The sequence below is a fragment of the Penicillium macrosclerotiorum genome (genome assembly GCF_028827735.1).
Source record: "Penicillium macrosclerotiorum strain IBT 26536 chromosome Unknown utg000008l_segment0_segment0, whole genome shotgun sequence".
NCBI classification, from domain to species: Eukaryota; Fungi; Ascomycota; class Eurotiomycetes; order Eurotiales; family Aspergillaceae; genus Penicillium; species Penicillium macrosclerotiorum.
This window is the reverse complement of record NW_026643087.1, coordinates 562,450-583,176: the sequence shown is the minus strand read 5'-3', so window position 1 is coordinate 583,176 and position 20,727 is coordinate 562,450. Positions and strand designations below refer to the sequence as shown.

Here is a 20,727-nt window from a genome sequence, read left to right as displayed (position 1 = left end):
CGCCCTATGTTTCCCCGGAGTTGGAGTCGTGCAGTCCTGGTAACTTCAGTCGGGGGGGGGGCAGAGTAAGGGGGCGGGGGGCGAGTCCTTCAAGCCGCCCTTACTGGCTCGTTGGCTGGGTGGGTGTTAGATGAGGGTTGTCGCGTGGGCGTTTGGGGGGTGATCGGCGCCTGAGAAACTGTGATGTGGTTGGAAGGTCCGGGCTTCGGGGGAGATTCTCTGGTTTTCTGGTGGGGATTTGGTGGGATGCGACTGGCTTGGAAGGCGAGGAGACGTGTCGGTGAGATGTTCGTCGGAAGGACTCGGACATGCGATGCCGGTTCGGGGGGTATTGGGGAGGGCGTAGAAGGGAAAGGGATGTACACGTCTGTTACCCGGAGATAGGTATCTGAGCGACATCAAAGTTGATCTTTTTGAGAGATTCTGAGCTTTGGAGTGAACTCTCTCGGTGCATATTTCACAAGTATGTAGTACATGTAATAGTACTTTGCATGGAGTACTCTACACAGCGCTGGGTCTACGAGGTGGAGCCCGATCTGTCAAAAGTGGGTGGGTGGGTCAGATCCAATCTGGAGCCTGCATTAACTCGAGCGATCGAGATGAGTCTAAGGGACATCAGAGAACTAGCAACAGTAGAAACAGAGACACATCGCTGATGGCAAAAGAGTCATGAAACAAGATGCCAACAAGTGCGCGATGTCCAAAAAACATGTGTATCGTGTTCAACAAAAAACGCAATGAAACAAAAATAACAATTCGCTGATTCGCTGGCACGATCCCCAAAATCAATAGCAAGCCAAGAAAATCAAATGGAGCTAAAAAAAAGATCCCAGCGCCATGCAAATGAGAAAATGAGGAAATGCAAAAATGAGAGACAAAAAGAGGCCAGCCCTTGCCGAGATCCCGGCAAGGCCCAGCGCCCTCCCAAGATGATTCGTGGAATACAATTCGTCAGGCCAAGCCGGCACCCGTCTACCACGCGGCGTGGCCGCCGTCCATGCGCAGGTCGCTACCAGTCATGAAACTGCTGGCGTCGCTGAGTAGGAAGACGGCAGCGCCGCGGTACTCCTCTGGGCGAGACAGACGGCCGAGCATGTTCTCCTTGGGCCACTGCTCCCGGCGCTCGGGAAAGTCCACGAACAGCTTCTCCACCATCGCGGTGACAATGTAGCCGGGCGAGATGGTGTTCACACGAATGTTGTACTGACCCCACTCGGCAGCTAAGTTACGGGCCAGCTGGACGACAGCAGCCTTGCTGGCATTGTAGGCGGGACAGATTAGGCCCTGTAGCAGGTTTGAGGTTAGCCTTTGGTGTTCGTATTTGAACTAGGAAGAAGGAGGGGAGGTAAGGCCAGCGGTTGGTTTGGTTGGGAATATCCCCGGTCTATTTCTGTGGAGAAGACACAAACAGACCAAAAGGCAGGGATCAATGCGGGGGATAAAGAGAGACGATCTCCCAAGCCAGCCTAGTTGGGCCCGGCGTGGACATGGATTCGTCGCCCAATCCCCCCTCCCCACCGAACACAAACCACAAACGGGCAACAGGATATGCTAGGACCGCAAGGCAAAGAGGATCAAGGAGGGAAGAGGAACATACCCGATTGGCAATGGTGCCGCTCATGCTGGCAATCATGGCGATGCTGCCTCCGTTGCCAAAGCGAATCATCTGCTTGGCCACGGCCTGTGCAGTCATGAACACGCCTGTCACGTTGACCTCGAACATGGTGTTGCTGTCCTTGGCCGAATACTCCAGCGCGGGGGTCTCCTGCTGGATGCCGGCAGCGGCCACCAGGCCGTCCATGCGGCCTTCCGTGTTGGCGATGGCCTCGATCACGCTGTTCAGCAGCTCGGTGTCGCGCACATCAATGCGGCGATACTGCAGCTCGGTGCCCAGTTCTTTAGCGCGCTGCTGGATCTCTGCAAATTCGGTCGCCTAAAATTGGGTTGGTGAGCAACTGTTTTGGATAGTTGGCGGCTAAGAGAGATGTTGGGGGACATTTCGGGGGAGGCAAGGAATTGAAAACATACTGGTTCCTCCAGACGGTCCAAGGCGTACACTTTGGCGCCGGCTTCCAACAGCGCCTCAGCCTGGGTCAACCCCAGACCACGGCCTGCGCCTGAGACAAGGACAACCTTGCCGGCGAGGCTAAACTCGGGCATGCGGTTTTTCTGGCCCATGAGGACGGGCTGAGTCGCCAGAGGGGTGGCAGGGACCTCGGTGGTTTCAATGGAGACAGACATTATCGGTTAAGTTTGGTGGAGGAAATGCGGAAAGATTAAAGTATATAAAATAAGTCCGGAGGGATGGAAAATGGAAGTATATATAGAACGTGCGGTGGTAGTGTCACAGATGAGACTAGAAGTCGATTATAATAATTTAGTTTCCCGGGGGATAGAATGAGATGATGAAGTGATGAGAATCGAATTCCAGCGGACGACCAACGGTTTAAATATTGGAGATGACAGGACGATAGCACGAGAGGACAAGAGGACGCGACATCGGCCTCTTCCCAACCCGACGCGGCGAAGGGGCATCCTGGTCCAACAGAAGGTCTCGTGAACATGCAGAGACTGCCTGGTCCCAAACGGGTATGCCAGACAGATACAGCCAAGCGCGAAGTGGACCCGGGTCCAGGCCATCCAGCGCCCTGGAGAATGCATTGGCGCCGACCCGTGGCGACGGGGTGCTCCTTGGGAGGGCTCCCCCAAAGTACACTTCAGCTAAACGACCCAAAAGTACGGTGAACCTAAAAAAAGAAAAAAGGGAAAATCAAACGCCAAGTGATCCCCAAATGTTTGGTATGATAGTATTATGATACCATGCTGATACTATGATCAACTATGATTCAGGATATAGATCCTTCAATGATCGAAGACCGACGCAACGGCGGCAGGGATGGTAACCAAGCTCAGGAGCCGTGATCCTGTCTCTTCCATCATCATTTGCCACCAGTTTGAATCTCTACCAGGAAAAATGAGAACAAGATAAAACGAGAAGATAGACAGATAGACAGGGGAAGGCTGCCGGCAGTCGATCGGATGCCTGTTTTGGGAGAAGCCGATCGGGATCCGGTTTTTTCTTCTTTTTCCCCGCCACATCTTTCTAGTTTGGCGCTGGTTGTACTGCGGAGGGCTCAGGTGACCCGGGGAAGCCCTTCCGCCCCCAGGAGACTCGGTCGTTCGACGGACTTAGTTCGCAACAACGCTGGCCTGAGGTCTCGTTCAATAGCCAGCTCACCTCGACACGAGTTGGATCCTCTCGATCGGCACCCCAACCAACCGATCCGCGAGGTCATGTGGCCTTTGGCATGTTCCTGTGCCTGAAGCCCATGCATTCCCGGGATCGTGAATCCCCCCTTCCAGCAGTGGATGAATTGAAGCAGAGGATCCATTTGAATCATTGCCTGGACGCTATACAAAAGCCTTGGAGAATCCGTATTAGAATATTGGAAAGGCGAGAACGCCGATTCAATATTTTACTCGCAAAAAGATCCGAGTAGACGTGAAAGGTGATAGTATCACCCCGTTCATAGCACAGGCTATCGCCGACGACCAACTTCCCCCGCCAACAAGCTTCCAAGTCCATTTTCGTATTTCTCAAACAAGCACCAGGGCGGCAGGATGCGAATCTCTTTCCAAAATTAGCTCCTGTGCGCGGCTACGAGATCTCAGGTTCCCTCGTCCACATGACCGACAGAGTCTGCCAAAGGCTCCTTACTCGTTCGGGCGATCCCGAGAGTCCTGAGTCCCGCGTCCCGCGCGATCTGGTTCCCACTACTACTATCCATACACCCAAAAGGCAATAAACGTCGGCAATGCGGCTTCTAGATTTTTCTTCGACCTGCAGGCCGGCATGCTGGCCTCTCACCCCCCTGTCCGAAACCGCTCGAGACCGACGCGGGTTCGTCCTTTTGGTGTTTTCTTTTCACGCGCTCACACCGCTGATGAACCTCGCCCGGTCCAGGCCCGTCCGGATCTGGACCGGCGAGACCGTGAGGTCAGTGCCCTTCCCAGGGCCTTTCCTTGCGACTGGCCTCTACCACAGCCACTGTAGCAATAGTCTGTTTTTCTCCCCCTCTCCATGCCTTTCCGCAGGCACACTCTTCCCAGTGCCGTCCGGCCCGGGCCCGAACCGCTCGGGGCTGCGGCGCACGAGAGATACCCTTGCGAAGCACAAGGTCTTGCTCTAACTCTGATCGGTAAGCGAGCTTCGGTCGGGATAGGCTTCCCTCTTGTTTTCCATGGATCGTCAGATCTATAGCTTCGCAGGCAACTTTCTATTGTTGGGACTATGAAAGGTGCACTGGCATAGGCCATGGTTCTTGCTGTGCAAAGCAAGGCCAAGAAAGCTAGACCGGGAGTAAACAATGAGGCGCTACGCTTGGGCCGAGGCCTACTCTCCGTCCGTCGCGGGGAACTGGTCCGTAACCCCACGCTCTCAAGGTTTGAGCATCGTGGCTTCGTGACAAGCCATCTATGTAGGTCTCTATCGGCGTTGGGCGAGATCCAGTGTGATCAAGGTTAGAAACTGAACCAGCCATACAGTCTGACATGCAGCCCGGGGCATTTTTGGTGCGGTAAGCTCGCCAATGTAGGTTAACTAAGGCAGAAGTAGCTCTATATCGGTGATGGGCAAGCCCGTAGGTGTAGACAGTAAATTTCTAGGAGAACCCAGAAAATGGGTTGTACAACGCAGAGCTGATGACCTAAGTAATACTAGAAACTTAGTTATTCAATGCAGCTCGGTGACTGGGCATATCCCTGGCTGCTTCTTCCTAGGCACCCTGCACTGTAGTTTTTCGGATAAGAAAGCTTTATGAAGAGCTAGAAGTAGTCAAAGTCATCTGCTGGCAAAGACAAACGGCTACTAGGTGTAGTCGAGCACAGAATGCAGACTTTCCACATCCACTACTTCTGAGTTTTCGCAGATATATATATTCAGCTCCATCCAGGTCATACACAAGGACCAATTATCAATCTATGTAATGACTTCGAAAGCGATAAATCTGGATTAAAAATCTTCACGGAGCGTATATGAGATAAAGAGGAAGGATCTCGCACAAACTTGAATCCCATGTTACCTGGAGAGTTTCCAATTCAGACAGTGCGGGAGACTCGGGAACCCGGTGCAGATCAGCCAATGTCACGTGCTTGTTACCACGGCAACTACGCGGGACCCCAAGGTTCGTCTAAACAGGCGCTCCACCAGCCTGACTATTTTGACCTGCAATCTGATGCATTCTCGACGACATTGAACGGCACCCGCGACCCAGCCACGACCCCCACACGCGCCCAGACCCCCGTCATGAGTGCATCGCGTCACTCACTATAAACCGAACCGACAACAATCACGACAACGACGACATAACAGCACAACAACATCTTGAACAGCTTCCAACAGCAACCCTCTCCGCCATCATGGCACGCGCGGCAGTCCTTCCGCCATCCCCTGCGAAACGTGCAAACCGCACTGTGTCCCGAACGACCTTGATGAAGTCGACTGCCAGTACGAAAGCCAAGGCTACCGAACCGAAGAAGAGGGTCGTCAGCAAAACCACGGCTGCGACGAAACGCGTGCCGGCAGCGGTCGACTCCGACGACAACTCCGACGACACCGAAGATGAGCTTGTGATGATGATGAAACAGGATGATGAGAAATCTGCACGCCCTCGCGGGCGCCCTCCCATTCGTCCGGCAACTAAGGCTACGACAACCAAGGCTACGACGACTCGGGTGAAGAAGGCAGCACCCACTCCCGCGGAATCACACAGTGCCAGAGAGGAGGGCCCTCAGCCAGAGCCAACAAAGAAACGCGTCGGGAGGCCGAGAAAAAACGCGGCGCCAGAGGAGTCCGCTGTCGCCAAGTCTGAAGTAGCGCCTAGGCCTCGTGGGCGGCCGAAGGGGTCCACAACTGCAAAGACCACTCCTGCTGCACGCAAGAGCACCCGAACGGTGGCCGAGCCTGAATCGAGTGCCGTATCCTCCGAGACCAAGCACATTGTCATTGCGACAAACTCAACAACAATGCGATCGAATATTCTGCGTGGGCCGGCCAAGAAGAAAACAGTGACTTTTCAGGAGCCCTCGCGCTCAGACACTGAATCAGATGCGGAAGAGCCTGCCGCGCCGGTAGTTGGGCGTAGGAGGGCCACTGGAAAATCTGCTGGTACAGGAAAAGCTGGTCTCGGAGCGATACCGATGCGCAAGGCGGCTGCTACAACAGGTACTCGTGGCCGAAAGCCAGCTGCTGCTAAGAAGGATGCACCCAAGCCTTTGTCCCCTAAGAAGGCGAAACAAATGGCGAGGTCTCTCTCTGCATATGCCAGCTCAGATGGCGAAGAAGATGAATTGAGCGCAGCCAAGGACAATTTCATGAGCCCTGTCAAGCTCATCGTTCATTCTCCCACAAAACACGACTCTGAGAATACAGGACTTAGTTCACCTGTCCGCAGAATCAATCTTACGCCCAAGAAAGCTACCAGTCTGGTCGATGAGAATGGAGAGCCAAAATTGTCTACGCCCAAGTCTGTGGGCCTCGGCTCACCCGTTCGGAAAATCAACTTCACGCCCAGTCGCAGCCACAATGCCGTCGCGGATAGCGGTCACCTAGCCCTCCCTGCAGGCAAGTCAATTGACTTCAGCGATTCTGTGTTCATGTCTAGCCCGGCCAGACGCCCTGATGCATCCCCGTTCCGGTTCTCCCTTCGAGATACCCCTAACCGCGACCATGTCTTCTGGAAAGACAGCAATACTGCTTCAGTTTCCAACCCTAGCCAAGGTCCATCCTCTCCACTCAAGATGTCGCCGAGGAAAGGCCATTTAGGGGCATCAGTGGGCCAGACTCCATCGAAGACCTCCACTCCGTTCTCAGCCAAGTCTTCCTTCATTCAGAGCCCAGCAAAGAGAATCGCTTCTCCGTTTAAAAGCTCTCTCTTTTCATCTAAGGGAACATCGCAATCACTGAACTCGGCGGAAGGTGATGTTTCTAGAACAATTCCCTCTGCTCAGCAGTATGTGTCTCCAAGGGAAAAAGACGAAGACGAGCTTGTCGACAAAGATATCGAGATGGTTGAAGAAGTCGCCCGTGATATTTTTGGTATCCAGTTATATTCCTCTTCTCGATCCTCATCAACGTCGCCGCTTACCAAGGAAGTTTCAGCAGCTGAAGAGCCACTTGAACTTCAACCTCTCGACGGACCCACTGAGCAGATGGAAGATTCTGAGGAGCCTCTGGAACCGGAACCAGTCTATGAACCCTCAGAGAAAATGGATGATACAGAGGAACTGGGCATCAACGAGCAGATTGAGCAGCTCGAAGAAGAAATTCGGCATGAGCCAGAAGCGGAGGATTTTGAAACAATCTGCTTTAACACTATGGAGGCGCTTCAAAAGCCTCTTACAAGCGACCTAGCCAACCAAGAAATTGAAGACGACATGGAGTTTGACATGGATTATTCTGCAGAGGAATCCGATAGCGAGAAGCAAGATATCGTGGAGCAAGAAGTGGCATTAGACAATGCGGACCTTGAAGAGGGGCAATATCATTCACCTGAGCCGCCTCACATGAATATAAGCCAAGATGGGCCTCTAATGCAATCTCCTCTGCCCTCAGAACCTACGCTTGAGATGATTGCCCTCGAAGAAGCCCAGTATTCCGATTCGGACGTGATTGAGGACATGGACGATCAAATAGAGGATTACCAACATGCGTCTAGCCTCACGCGTTATGCAGATGAGGAGGAAGAGCCTGAGAGTGAGCAAGAGATGGACAACGAAGAGCCCACTCTTGTGCAATCTGAAGCCACCTTCACTGTTCTCTCTCTGCCTGGCTCGCCGAGTGAGCCTTACGAAGCCGAAGAAATCGATACTCCACTCCAAAAGACGCAGTCCGGTCCTCTACAAGCTCCTACACCTCCTGCTGCCAATGTGGCCCCTATCTTCTCTCCTCTTGACAATGTCAGACCCCAAGACCGGTTTTTTGACATCAACACCGAGCCACGTATGGCTGAAGATAGCTTTATGGAGACTACGCAGTCTGAGATTCCTACCCCTACATTCCACGCGGTCTCCGATACCCCTAGCGCCTCAGACAAGCGAAAATCAAATTTCAATGTCGACCTGGGCTTCACTCCTTTGGCACAGCAGTTCAATAGCTGGGAAGCTAACACTCCCTCTCAAGGCCGACCCCTGCGACCACGCAGACGGGGCATTTTCTCCCTTGTTGGACCATTGGAGAAGGATGCTGAGAACCCTACACCGAGACCATCAACACCGAAGCCCTCCACGCCAAATTCCGGGGATGTATCTTATCCGGATCTTTCTAACACTCCCCTTACAACCACCCCGCCTATCTCCGTCGAAATGCCTCTCCATGCCGAGAGTGAAGATATAAGCACGACACCAAAGTCGACTCGTGCTGCGGAATCCCCGGTGGTTGAAGAAGAGGAAAGCCTCATGTTTTATTCGCCAATCCGGACCGACATCTTCGAAGACCCTGAGTCTCCAGAAGTAGACGAGAATTTGTCTGTATCGGCTAAAGCTCGTGAAAGTTTGTCTATCCTTGGACCGACAGAAGATGAGACTCAAAAGCCACTACCGGAGGACGAAGACAAAGAAAACTGCGTCTCTCCTTTCATTCTGCCTGCAACTCCGATCAAACGGGGAACTGATCAGCTCCGAACCGTCCACACAGTATCGAAGGTACCGCTGAAAGGCGAAGGGGAGGTTTCACCGCTGAAGCTCCCACGAAAACGAGGTCTCTCGCTCGAAAGTACATCACCTACTCGTTCTTCTCCCCGAATTCGCAAGTCCATTTTTCTACCACGCACCGAAACAGTCCCGACCTTTTCCCCCACAAGGCGCCCCGCGTTTCTAGAAGCCCAAGTCCAAAGCGCCGCTGCAGTACTTCTCGGCGGTCCACTGGAAAGATGCCGGAAATCCAAATACCGCAATCCCCGTCTGTGACTGGCAGCCCTGGCAAAACTCCCCGTCGAAGGAGCAGCATCAGTAAACAGGCCCTTCGTGGCGCTGTTGTGCATGTGGATGTTCATACTACGGAGGGTGAAGACGCATCAGGGATTTTCCTCGAGCTTTTGCAACAAATGGGTGCTCGCTGTGTCAAATCGTGGTCGTGGAATCCTCGTTGCAGTCTTTCACCGGTTGATGGGGAGGAGCCGAAAGAATCTAGAGTTGGAATTACCCATGTGGTATACAAAGATGGCGGACTCCGTACTCTGGAGAAGGTCAAGCACGCAGGTGGTCTGGTTAAGTGTGTTGGTGTTGGCTGGATTCTCGAGTAAGTTCTATTGTCCCCTTTTTACATTCCGTTCTGGCAGAGACTAATCGAGAATTTAGCTGCGAGAGAGAAAATAAGTGGCTAGATGAGACCCCTTATGCTGTTGACAGCTCCATCATTCCTCGAGGCGGTGCCAAACGCCGCAAGAGTATGGAGCCTCGTGCCCTGAGCAACGTCAACGGCACTCTTGTGCATGTCCCCGGACCATCCACGCCGTCTGCGAGTGGCCGTCGCTGTGGTGCTGATCGGGGTGCTGTGGAAGGATTCCGCAAGATCACCCCTCCTACGCCCCAACCAGGTGTTCCGTCCACACCAACGCAACAGTCAGACCGCTTCCACATTCCGGCCACTCCTGGCTACAACTTTGCCAACCTTGATGCCATTGGCATGTCCCCTGCTACACCTTACTTCCTCTCGAACCGTAATAAGCTGGTTCAGCAGTCTTGTCCGCCTAAGCAGACCAACCGCGGCTTGTTCACGACAACTGATAAGCCGAAGTTCAGCCTGGAAGAAGATGATGAAGTGGATTCACGACGCCAGCAACGCGCGCGCATGGAAGCGGCTCGACGCAAGAGTAATTTCTATAAGCCTCCCCTTCGTAGCCCGCTTGGGCAGTGAATACGTTTGTTTTTTAATTTTGATACCTTTGATACGTTTCCCGGCCACTGTACATATGGAGGGCCTCTTCTTTGCGGATTATCAGGTGCATTTTGGTGCTTTGGGTGCCTTGCAGATGGGCTTTGGATTAGATCTTGTTTTGTCGTTCAATTTCGAATCGAGTCTATTGCTCATAATCATGCCTCTGGTTCCTGAAAGTCTGTAGATAGCACGAGATAAACGAGATTATCTTTGAATCATATGCAACAGTCCGAGTGAAACTGAAGATAAGGAGCCGCGATGGCACTTTTCTTGCCAGATTAATTCAGCGCCTGTGACTCAGAGTCTTTGACCAACTGAGACCAGTCAAGGAAGTGATGGCCACTACTATACCGTTCCCTCTGTTGGGATCGGTCGCCTATCGTTTGATCCTGCCTGTCCTGCTATTCTGAGGAACGAAATGGAGGGCACTTGTAAGCTAACAAGATGTTACATATGGCCCACATACTTTACCCACATTACCTAAGGCCCATGATAGGGGTGCTCAGGAATTAGTGCTGTAGTCAGGGCTTTGATGATTATGGAAAGCTAAGGGTTGGAATCGTGATTCGGCAGATATAGGAACCCTATGCAATCAGGCAGCGACTTGTGTTAAAGTAATACTACTCATCCAATGAAAGTTGTATATTCCTCGATCAATTATCCTTGATATCCAAATGTCTGTACCCGAAAACGCTCGGCACCGAAAACTTCAAGTCCGCTCAAAAACTTTTACTCTTCCGACTCTTCACGATAGAATCCCGCGACGAGGAAGGCAAGCTCCAGGGCCTGCTTCTCATTGAGTCGCGGATCACAGAAAGTCGTATACCGCTCCCCGAGTCCATCCTCAGTCAAGCCAGCCGCACCACCAACACACTCGGTCACTGCCTCTCCAGTTAACTCAAGATGCATGCCACCGAGGAACGATCCCGCTGCACGGTGGATCTCCAGTGCTTGCTTCAGCTCGGATAGGATGTCCTTGAAGTGGCGGGTCTTGACACCCGACGGAGTCGCCTGCGTGTTGCCGTGCATGGGATCACACTGCCACACAGGGGTATGACCAGAAGCCTGAACAGCGGCAATATGGCCCGGGAGGAACTGGCCAATCTTGGCCGCACCGTAACGTGAGATCAAAGTGACCTTGCCGATCTCTTTGTTCGGATTTACGATATCCAGAAGGCGCACTAATTCATCTGTGGCCATAGATGGCCCGATCTTGATTCCAATGGGATTGGCAATACCGCGGAAGAATTCCACGTGTGCGCCGTCAAGCTGTCTTGTCCGGTCGCCGATCCAAAGGAAGTGTGCGGATGTTGCGTAGAAACCGGACCCAGACTGGGCAGTTGTTCCTAGGTTAGTTTTGGAGGGGTGCTTGAGTAGTCGAGTCAATGTTTGCTCATACTCTAGTGAGAGACCCTCATGACTAGTGTAAATTTCTGCTGTTTCGACACCCCGGTCGTTGTCGATGCCAACTGTGCGCATGAACCGTAATGCATCTTTAACCGCATTGACGATTTTGGAGTATTGTTCTTTGATTGCCGGGGTAATGACATGGCCGAGGCCCCAATCCAGAGGGGAGTGTAGATCTGCAAGTCCCGAAGAAAGGGATGCTCGCAGGTAGTTGAGGGTTGCAGCTGAGTGGAAGTAAGCGGAAACAAGTCTGGTCGGGTCCGGTTTCCTTGACTCGGCATCGGCGGCGAAGCCATTGATGTTGTCTCCTCTGAAAGAGGGCATCTCGACTCCATTGACAACTTCAGTAGAGCTTGAGCGCGGCCTACAACAAAGAATTAGTACTTGAGAAATTGAATGAAGAGATTTGGGCATTTACTTGGCAAATTGTCCCGCGATTCGTGCAATACGAATCACTGGTTTGTTGGCTCCTGTATCGTATGGTCAGTCGATCCGCTTCATCTGAACAAAGAATGAATGGAGTACATACCCCAGATTAATACCAAGCTCATTTGTAGCAAGAGCTTGACCTTGGCTTCAATCATATCCTGGTTACAGTAGTCAAACAGTTCGGCGCAGTCGCCTGTCGAACCAAGTCAGTGGACAACCATTAAGATTCCGTACATATTGAGAAACGAACCGCCCTGAAGAACGAAAGCTTTTCCAAGTGCGACATTCTCCAAGCTCTTCTTGAGATTATTAATCTATACAGGGTGTTAGAATTTTGGGTCATTGTGAGGTTAAAAATGTATTGAAAGGCATACCTCCTGTGTGGTCACCAGGGGAGGCAGCTTTTGCAGCTTTTCTAGAGCGGCCTTGACGCCCTGAGCATCTTCATAGACCACATCCTGTTTGATGGGCTTATTCGTCCAGGCTGAATGATTAGAGTAAGCAATGGGTCGAAGAATGGTCCAGGGCTCATGGATGGTGGATAGAAGAACGCGTACAACTTGGAGTCCAGTCGCTCATGGCTAGTGGATAACCCGGACGGGCAAGTGGGACGATAGGGTATGAGGTGAGACTGGGGCAGACGGTCCCCCTTAAGTGTTGAATGCAATTGACCTGTGAATGCGAAGAGTCGTACAGCAGATGAATAGTCTAGGATGATCTTCAAATCAACATAGAATAAAAAAAGCACTCAAAAAAGCCAGCAAACACAAATAGCCTTCTGCCGCTTATTCGCGGAAATTTCGGGATGACTCATGCGGTAGGCCTGAAGTATAAGGCATGAATACCTCTGGCGATGATTATGTCAGATTTGTTTGTTGGTTCGTTATCGCAGGTCTTATCAGTGACGTTGAGTCTCCGCACGACAAACTCCAGTCCTGTTCGGCTTGGACCATTGACCGACCCGAGTGATAGTCATGTCAGATCCCATACCATCAGCAACAGCAGATCCTGATGCAGTGGAGCAAAAGCTTCCCGCCAATGCTGAAGATCGTAAAGCTGCGGCTGCGCTGTCCGCGCTGAACAACAGTGCGGTGACTGGTGATGTTTCGTTTCCCAGAGGGCCATCTGCAGCCGACCAGGAAGCTCTCAGCAAGGCAATGAGCCGCCTTGAAGTTGCGGCAGGTAGTAATACGGAGAAGAGGACCGCATTTGATTCACAGAAGAAGGAATCCGAAGTCAAGAAGAAGGCAGTCAAGATTGCTGCGGCTGATGTCGCTTTACTGGTATACAAATGCCCCAACAGCTTATCCTTCATATTTTTGATATTTGGAACAGAAACTGATACATTTTTTCTAGGCTGACCAGTTGGATCTCCACAAGAACAAGGCGACTGAGCTGCTCAAGGCCAACGAGGGAGATATTACCCGTGCTATGAGGGCATTCATTACCCCCTCATTTCGGGCATGATGGCATATTATTTCTGATATGCACTTCGAACAATGAGAAGATCGACGAACTTATGTCACTTAGTAGAGTATCATCCGGGGGCAGCAATGGGCTTGTGACTTGTGATCAGTGCGGAGCGGGGGAAAGAAGTGGATTTCCGTTGAATCAGCACTGTTTATGAATGAGCTACTAGCATATGAACGAAGGAAGATGGCCATCATGAAAACAGTATGCGGACAAGTTTCATCCCTTCTCTTGTGAACACTTTTCCACGTCTATGAGTATTTAACGAGACCCTGGAATCATTGGAGCGTTCGGGTTAGGGGCTCTAATCTGCTCCAAGGACTTTAAATTTGTAGATTGCTTAAACCGTGGTTACTTTATAATATCCGTACATACCGAGGCCTTTTCCATGAGAATGCTGGCGTGGGTGCCCTGATTGACGTCAGATTTGGTTCTCGGTCAACCCACTTTATAGTGGAGCCGCCAAGAAAGGGACGAGGAGAGACCGGCGATGACCCGAGGATCCCATCGCATCATCAAAATTTTCAGCCTCGAACGTTCTCATTCAATCTTGGGCTTCTTTGAATCATAATATGTATGGATTCGGGCTATATAGGGAGCTATGTTCGTTCAACCATGATACTGTATATAAGTTTGGTTTGTTTTATATTCGCTGCTACAAGCCTAGGAATGAGTACTTGTGCATGCACAACTCACGTTGCGTCCTTTAGTCAGAGCAACAGAATCCACTTCAAACCCACTCTTCTCATTGTGGGTACACTCATGAATCCGGTTTGCGAGGTATGACGATGCCTTGCAAGGGTTAAGTCTGCGCAATAAATTCTGTTTTCAAGCAAGTCTTAAATGAACGGGGAATGCAGGGTTCTCGGTCTCAAATTAATCCAACTCTTATCAGATTTTTCCTGATAATGTCCAATCCAGTACCCGCGGTTAGCCCGAGCCCAAGCAGATTACCCCTTGATAGTGGTGCACACAGTCAAGCTAGTAGCGGAGTACATACTGGAGAAACAGAGAAAGAAATCATTCCTTCAACCGAAAAGCGTGAGCTTAAGGAACATGAATGCTATGACAAACTGGGCTATTGCTGGCCGAGATGGAAGAAATGGACTTATCTTCTCGCGGTCGCTTGTGTTCAAGTATCGATGAACTTCAATACATCAGTCTACCCTAATGCAGTCAAGCCTCTCTCAAAGGCTTTCGATATCGGAGAGCAAGAAGCACGGACAGGACAGATGATTTATTTGGTGACCTACTCCATTGGGTGTGAGCTTTGGGCACCCTGGAGTGAGGAATTCGGTCGCTGGCCAATCCTTCAGCTTTCTATGTTTCTCATCAACATCTGGCAAATCCCTGCAGCCCTCGCCCCGAATTGGGGAACGATTGTAGTGGCACGTGGCTTGGTTAGTCGTTCCACTAAGGTTATTGCCAAACATGTTTTCCAGCTAACTTAACAAAGGGTGGTATATCTACTGCGGGTGGTAGTGTCACTCTGGGCTTAATTGCCGATATCTATGAACGGGAAACACAGCAATTCCCTCTCGCCTTCATTGTCCTATCCTCTTGCATTGGAACAAGCATCGGAGGCGTTATTGGTGGTCCAATTGAGCGCTGTGAGTATTGAAAGGCAGATCCTTGATAGAGCGAGCAACTAATTTGTTAACCCATTCCTAGTTCTTGGATGGCAGTGGTTCTTCTGGATTCAACTCATTTTCGGAGCCGTTGTACAAGCAATTATCTTCTTCATGCCTGAAAGCCGCTCTACTATCTTGATTGATAGGGAGGCTAAGCGACGACGCAAAACCGGAGAAGACCCAAACATTTACGGACCCAACGAATTGAAGAAGCCTCGTATCTCGCTCAAAGAAGCCGGAAAAATCTGGATTCGTCCTTTTCACATGCTCTTGCGCGAACCGATCGTTCTTTGCCTGTCTCTTTTGTCAGGTTTTTCAGATGCCCTTATTTTTACTTTTCTCGAGAGTTTCTCGGTCGTCTATGAGCAGGGTTGGGGCTTCGGTGTTCTTGGTCAGGCTTGGGCGGTCATCCCAATCAATTTGGCCTATGTTCTCGCTTATTTCTCTTATTTCCCCTGGTTCCTGAGAGATGGTGCTATTCGGAAAGCCAAGGGGGATGATGCTCTTGAACCAGAACGGCGACTGAAATGGCTCCTGTTCCTCGCACCATTTGAGCCCATTGGACTGTTTGGCTTTGCTTGGACATCTTTGGGACAAGAATATGGTGTACATTGGATCGGTTCAATGATTTTTTCGACAATGGTTGGCATTGCAAACTATGCTATCTATTTATCATCTGTCGACTATATGATTGCATCTTATGGCCCCTATTCTGCGTCTGCATGTGGTGGTAATGCATTTGCACGCGATCTTCTCGCTGGTATTTCCGCGATGTATGCAACGCCGATGTACAGCAACATCGGAGATAAGTGGCATGTTGAATACGCCAGCACTGTGCTTGCCTGTCTCTCATGCCTTGTTGTTACACCAATTTACGTGTTCTACTGGAAAGGACCGCAAATCCGCGAGCGCAGCAAGTTCGCACAAGAATTGGTTCGGGAAAGGAAAGAAAACCAGGGGCGACGAGTCAGCAAGGCCAATTGCGAGCCTTAAGGTGAAATATAGATGTATTCAGTAACGACAATAGACTTTAGCGAGATATAGACTTTACGTGCTGGTATGGCATTTTCATGTCTTGATATGACTTGATCACCAATTTTCTCAAATATTACCGCAAGGTCTTGTGAGATTTTAAATAGTGCTTTTGTAGAAAATGTTTCATGAGTCTGGTTGGCTAAAAGATGGACTGGTATCCGGAGTGGAATATGGAGGAGTATTGGTGAACGCGAGCGGAAGGCTGTTCGATAATCCTAAGCTCTATTCTCTGGTAAAAAATATTGCGCCTCATATCCTTTATGAAGTGATGTATTTCCTCATAGAAGAGTGTACAAGTCTTGTAAAACAGATTATACAATGCATTGTCAAAATGAGTTCAAAAAATATCAGTTCCTTCCTGTCATGCCACAGTGAGGTCTTTCCAACCTGCAAGTCCGTGTTCTTTGCACATTTTCCGGTACTCAATGGCACTTCCTGTGTATCTTGCTACAATTCTCTCGGTCTTTCCATCCACATTTGTGTTGACCCCCGTCAACCAACTATCGACTTCATTGATAAGTGAGCCTTCACTACAGGCGGCAACATGATCAGTCCATTTGTCAACTGCCTCCTGAGTGGGTTCGATGTAGGAATAGTTGTTATCGTGGCAGAATTTCAGCATTTCCATGACGACCTCAACTGCATGTTCAATGCTTCTTGGAATGTTTCCGAAAGGCTGGTGTGGCCCAAGGACTGTGAACATATTTGGCATCGAATTGGACATGATTCCCAAGAACGTGCGAGGCTTTTGGTCCTTCCAGATGGCGCGCTTTCTTTCTTCCTCTGGAAATCGTCGATTAGGAAGCAACGGTCGTTTGTCCTTGCCGCTCCATTCAATATCACTAAATGCACCAGTGATGGCGTTGAAACCAGTGGCACAGATTATGACATCGAGTTCATGTTCCTTGCCGTCAGAGGTAATAAGACCATTTTCGGTTGCCTTTTCGAAGGGAGTCTCACGAAGATTCACCAAGTTCACTTTAGGGTCATTGTAAACTTCAAAGTATCCACTTTCGAGTGGCACGCGTCGGAGTCCAAATCCATGATCTTTTGGAATGAGAAGCTCGGCCATTTTGGGATCAGCCAATCGAGCTCGAATTTTCTCTGCCATGAAGTTTGAATACAGCCTGTTGGCTTCACGATCGGTATATGTATCAGAAAATGTGCCGAGCCATTTGCCGAATCCAGGCTCGGCGTAAAGCTTCTCCCAAAGAGCACGACGCTCCTCTTGAGAAACATCGGATGATTTTCGGGGATCCGCTTTGTGTAAGAAGCAAGTTGGAGTTTCAAGACATTGCTGGAAGATTGAATCGTAGTTCTTTCTGATCTCATTCATCTCAGAAGTAGTGATCTTCGTATTGCGGAGGGGGGCAGACCAATTAGCAGTGCGTTGGAAGACATGAAGCGATCGAAGGCTTGGCTCTTTCGACAGCTCGGTGATGGTTTGAATGCCCGTGGCCCCGGTTCCAATCACACCAACTCGCTTATCCGTGAAGTCTTGACTAATAACAAGGTCTGCTGGCCATCTTGAAGTGTGAAATAATTGGCCCTTGAAGTTTTCGATATTGGGAATGGCGGGGAGTGTCGGCGAAGAGAGAACACCAAGACAGCTAATAAAGAACCGGGTTTGATATTCGTACCCGCCTTCGTCCATAAACATCCAGGTGCGATCATTGTCATTCCAAGTAGCAGATTTGATTCTGGTGTTGAATTGCATGGCATCACGCAGATTGTGTTTATCACAGACTCGCTCAATATACTTGAGTGTCTCGGTTTGCGGTGCAAAGGTTTCTGACCAGTGCCACTCATCAAGAAGATCTTTGTCCCACGAGAATTGATACGACACTGATTCGGAATCAAATCTTGCCCCCGGGTAGCGATTCCAGAACCAGGTTCCGCCAACTCCGTTGCCAGCTTCGATGACTTTGACCGTCCATGATGGGAATTGTTTCTGGATATTGTAAAGACTGTAGATGCCCGAAAGGCCCGCACCGATTATGATGACGTCGTAAATGGTTTCGGATGGCGCCATTTAAATTGATCCAGGCTATCAATATCTCTCGTGCTTAGTTTTGCTCAGTAACGATAGTTTTGATGTGATACCTTTTGTTCTTGCGATCTCGATGCGAAGTCATTCATTATATGTGTGATTGCCCCGCAGATGATTTCAGTCAGGTATTCCATGACAATGCAAGTTTCGCCTTAGGTTTCCCATACCAGCAGTTCCTATCATCATAATGAGACAGCAAATCATTTTTTCCCCCTTTGATCTCGTGGAGGGCGGTCCTTATCTGCGAATTGCGGGGCAATTACCTTCCTTTTGGGAATCTGGAGAGGGGGCTTCCGCCCTATCAGATCAACTAATGGGAAGGGTTAAGCGGGGTCAGCCATTTTAACTCGCGGTCGGGGTAACTTGCCTTTTCTTTCTCGTACACTTTCCAAATTGTTACTGGAATTTCTTACCCGATCTTAACCAGGTTGACACTTCCCCCATATCATCTCGAAAGGGGAAGTGTGGTTTTTTTCGATCACCTTCTCTCTTCACAGAACCACGTATAAGGGCACTGAAACTTGACGAAAGAAAGCTAGCCAGATGAATTATCTTAGAAATTTATAGCTGCTTGCTAGAAGCTGGCTTGTATCTACTTTAGAAATCATTCACAAGCAACTATGCATATTATGGATGGGGTTCATCGACCCTGAACTATTTAGCCTTCCTTCTCGATTGATATTAATCCGAGTCATCTCATTTTGTATAAAGCTTGCTTTTATTCCCTGATTTTGATTCTCTAGTCCGCCCAATTACCACTGCCTTTCCTCCTTCGATATTCCAAACAGATACCTAGAAATAGCGTACTCCAAATTTCAAGGTGAAGACCATTAGAAGAGTGAACTGTGAAGAAAGAAGGGCAGGGAGTATTGAACAGTTTCAAGGACGAATCAACATTGGCTAAGTATCAGCAGTCTATATGGAGTAGCTTCAAGCAACTACGGGAGAGCGGAGGCGTCCGAGAGGTCATACAGATGTCCTTAAAATGTCTAGGTTATCTATATTCAGTTGCCTATAAATATCATTCGGAGTCGTCTTGGACCTTCTTCGAGTCTGAACTCTTATGGTGCACTTCAAGGGCATTGACCTGCTCATCAGAGATGATCTGACCGTCGTGGCGTGCAATCTCCACATCAAATGCAGCTTTGCTATGAAAGATGGTCTCCATCTCCTCCAGACTCTTTCCCTTGGTCTCCTTCACGAAAAGCCACACACCGATGGCCATAATAATATCAAGGCCGGCGTAGAAAAGAAAAGTGTAGACGCCCCAAGACTTGATCATGTATGGCGTAACAAGGGAAAAGAGGAAATTGAAGAGCCACTGGGAGGACACAGCGACGGAAGAGCCGATTTCACGGATACGCGACGGGAATATTTCGGTCGTGTAAGGCCATGGCAAGGGGCCCCAGCCGAACTGGTAAATTGAGTTGGTAAGAAAGATCATGGCAACAGTCGCAATACCAGCCGAAGATGGATTGCCAGAGGCATCGAGAGAGTCGGTCGTCTTGTTCACGATGACGACAATGACGAAACAGAGCGCCATAAGGATATTGGTGATCCAGAGAGTGGGTCTGCGTCCCCATCTCTCTGAGAAGAAAAGAATATAGGTGCCGACCGTGACAAACTTCTCAGCACCGAACAGGCCAGTCACAAGCAGGTTCCGACCAGCATCACCACCCACGATGATCTTAAAGAACTGCGGTCCGTAGTATGCAAGAGCAGTCATGCCAGTACATTGCTGGCCGCAGAACATCCAAAACGCGACGAGGATACGATATCGGTTTGCAGGTTCAAGGAGCTCACGTTTTTTTAGGCCCTCGGTTGCTTTGATTTCCTCTTGCAGGCCGACTTTGATCTCATTGAACTCGGCTTTGACATCAGGACCTAATTAAATAAGCAAGTCGATCAGTATATTGATCCCTTACCCCATGTACTTCTGAATGAGATATGCTTACCATCGTCAGCACGAATCCAAGTCAAACTCGCCCAACCTTCTTGCTCACGCCCCTTCTTGACAAGCCATCGAGCACTCTCGGGCAGTAAGAACAGACCAAATGCAAGAATTGAAGACGGAACCAATTGCAAACCAACAGGAATCTGCCATTCCTTAGACTGGCCGCCCAAAGTCTGCTCCACACCATAGTCAATCCAGTAACTAGCCATTACCCCCAAAGTAAAGAGCCACTGTACGCCGGAGCCGAGCCTGCCACGGATCTCCTTGGGCGCCATCTCCGCACTGTACGTTGGGACAACGGCAGTTGCACCGCCTAGACCTACTCCAGACACCACACGGCCGATATAGAAGCAGACGAGAGAGTGTGACGGCACAACCTGGAGAATGACACCCATGCAGAAAATAAACATTGCAGTTTGAATGGTCTTCTTGCGCCCGAAGCGTTCTGAAACAGAGAAAACAGCAACCGCGGCGAAGAAAGCACCGACATTCTGCAGACTGACCATAACCGCATCGACAGTGGTCTCATCACTGTATCCGAAGTCCCTTATATAGGACGGGAAGGTCAAGATTCCACCTAACCCGGGGTACCAATCAGCAATCACATGCGAATGGAGGAACTCGGAGGGGGGGGGGGGGGACCCATCTCTAGGCTCAGTACTTACCAACAATACCTGTGTCATATCCAAATAGAAACCCGGCGAGACAAATGAAGAAGCCAAAGAAGTATGCGCGGACCTTGCCGAGCTTCGTGCCGTTGAACTTCGCCATGATAGAGGATTATACCGGAGCACTGCAGACCCCCCAAGGTAAAGAA

The 20,727-nt window shown here is 50.1% G+C and overlaps 7 protein-coding genes across 7 annotated transcripts; 3 read left to right on the top strand and 4 right to left on the bottom strand.

Moving 5' to 3' along the window:
• Positions 1–972: 972 nt before the first annotated feature.
• N7462_008404 (putative short chain dehydrogenase) lies at positions 973–2,241 on the bottom strand (the record flags this gene model as incomplete). The annotated part of the gene is made up of 3 exons (XM_057080119.1): positions 973–1,284; positions 1,598–1,933; positions 2,029–2,241. 3 exons carry the CDS (start codon positions 2,239–2,241, stop codon positions 973–975), a joined length of 861 nt encoding a protein of 286 aa, XP_056930447.1.
• A 3,177-nt stretch (positions 2,242–5,418) lies between these two features.
• On the top strand, positions 5,419–9,913 carry N7462_008403 (uncharacterized protein; the record flags this gene model as incomplete). The annotated part of the gene is made up of 3 exons (XM_057080118.1): positions 5,419–8,807; positions 8,876–9,295; positions 9,355–9,913. The coding sequence occupies 3 exons, from the start codon at positions 5,419–5,421 to the stop codon at positions 9,911–9,913; spliced, it is 4,368 nt and encodes a 1,455-aa protein (XP_056930446.1).
• Positions 9,914–10,663: 750 nt separating this feature from the next.
• On the bottom strand, positions 10,664–12,349 carry N7462_008402 (3-deoxy-7-phosphoheptulonate synthase class II; the record flags this gene model as incomplete). The annotated part of the gene is made up of 6 exons (XM_057080117.1): positions 10,664–11,705; positions 11,760–11,811; positions 11,871–11,963; positions 12,021–12,084; positions 12,145–12,254; positions 12,328–12,349. 6 exons carry the CDS (start codon positions 12,347–12,349, stop codon positions 10,664–10,666), a joined length of 1,383 nt encoding a protein of 460 aa, XP_056930445.1.
• A 395-nt stretch (positions 12,350–12,744) lies between these two features.
• On the top strand, positions 12,745–13,237 carry N7462_008401 (uncharacterized protein; the record flags this gene model as incomplete). The annotated part of the gene is made up of 2 exons (XM_057080116.1): positions 12,745–13,053; positions 13,127–13,237. The coding sequence occupies 2 exons, from the start codon at positions 12,745–12,747 to the stop codon at positions 13,235–13,237; spliced, it is 420 nt and encodes a 139-aa protein (XP_056930444.1).
• Positions 13,238–14,148: 911 nt separating this feature from the next.
• Positions 14,149–15,864, top strand: N7462_008400 (sugar transporter; the record flags this gene model as incomplete). Its single annotated transcript, XM_057080115.1, has 3 exons — positions 14,149–14,640; positions 14,697–14,850; positions 14,912–15,864. The coding sequence occupies 3 exons, from the start codon at positions 14,149–14,151 to the stop codon at positions 15,862–15,864; spliced, it is 1,599 nt and encodes a 532-aa protein (XP_056930443.1).
• Positions 15,865–16,267: 403 nt separating this feature from the next.
• On the bottom strand, positions 16,268–17,938 carry N7462_008399 (flavin-containing monooxygenase; the record flags this gene model as incomplete). Its single annotated transcript, XM_057080114.1, has 1 exon — positions 16,268–17,938. One exon carries the CDS (start codon positions 17,936–17,938, stop codon positions 16,268–16,270), a length of 1,671 nt encoding a protein of 556 aa, XP_056930442.1.
• A 1,039-nt stretch (positions 17,939–18,977) lies between these two features.
• On the bottom strand, positions 18,978–20,681 carry N7462_008398 (sugar porter family MFS transporter; the record flags this gene model as incomplete). The annotated part of the gene is made up of 3 exons (XM_057080113.1): positions 18,978–19,840; positions 19,912–20,487; positions 20,576–20,681. The coding sequence occupies 3 exons, from the start codon at positions 20,679–20,681 to the stop codon at positions 18,978–18,980; spliced, it is 1,545 nt and encodes a 514-aa protein (XP_056930441.1).
• Between the last annotated feature and the right edge of the window lie 46 nt (positions 20,682–20,727).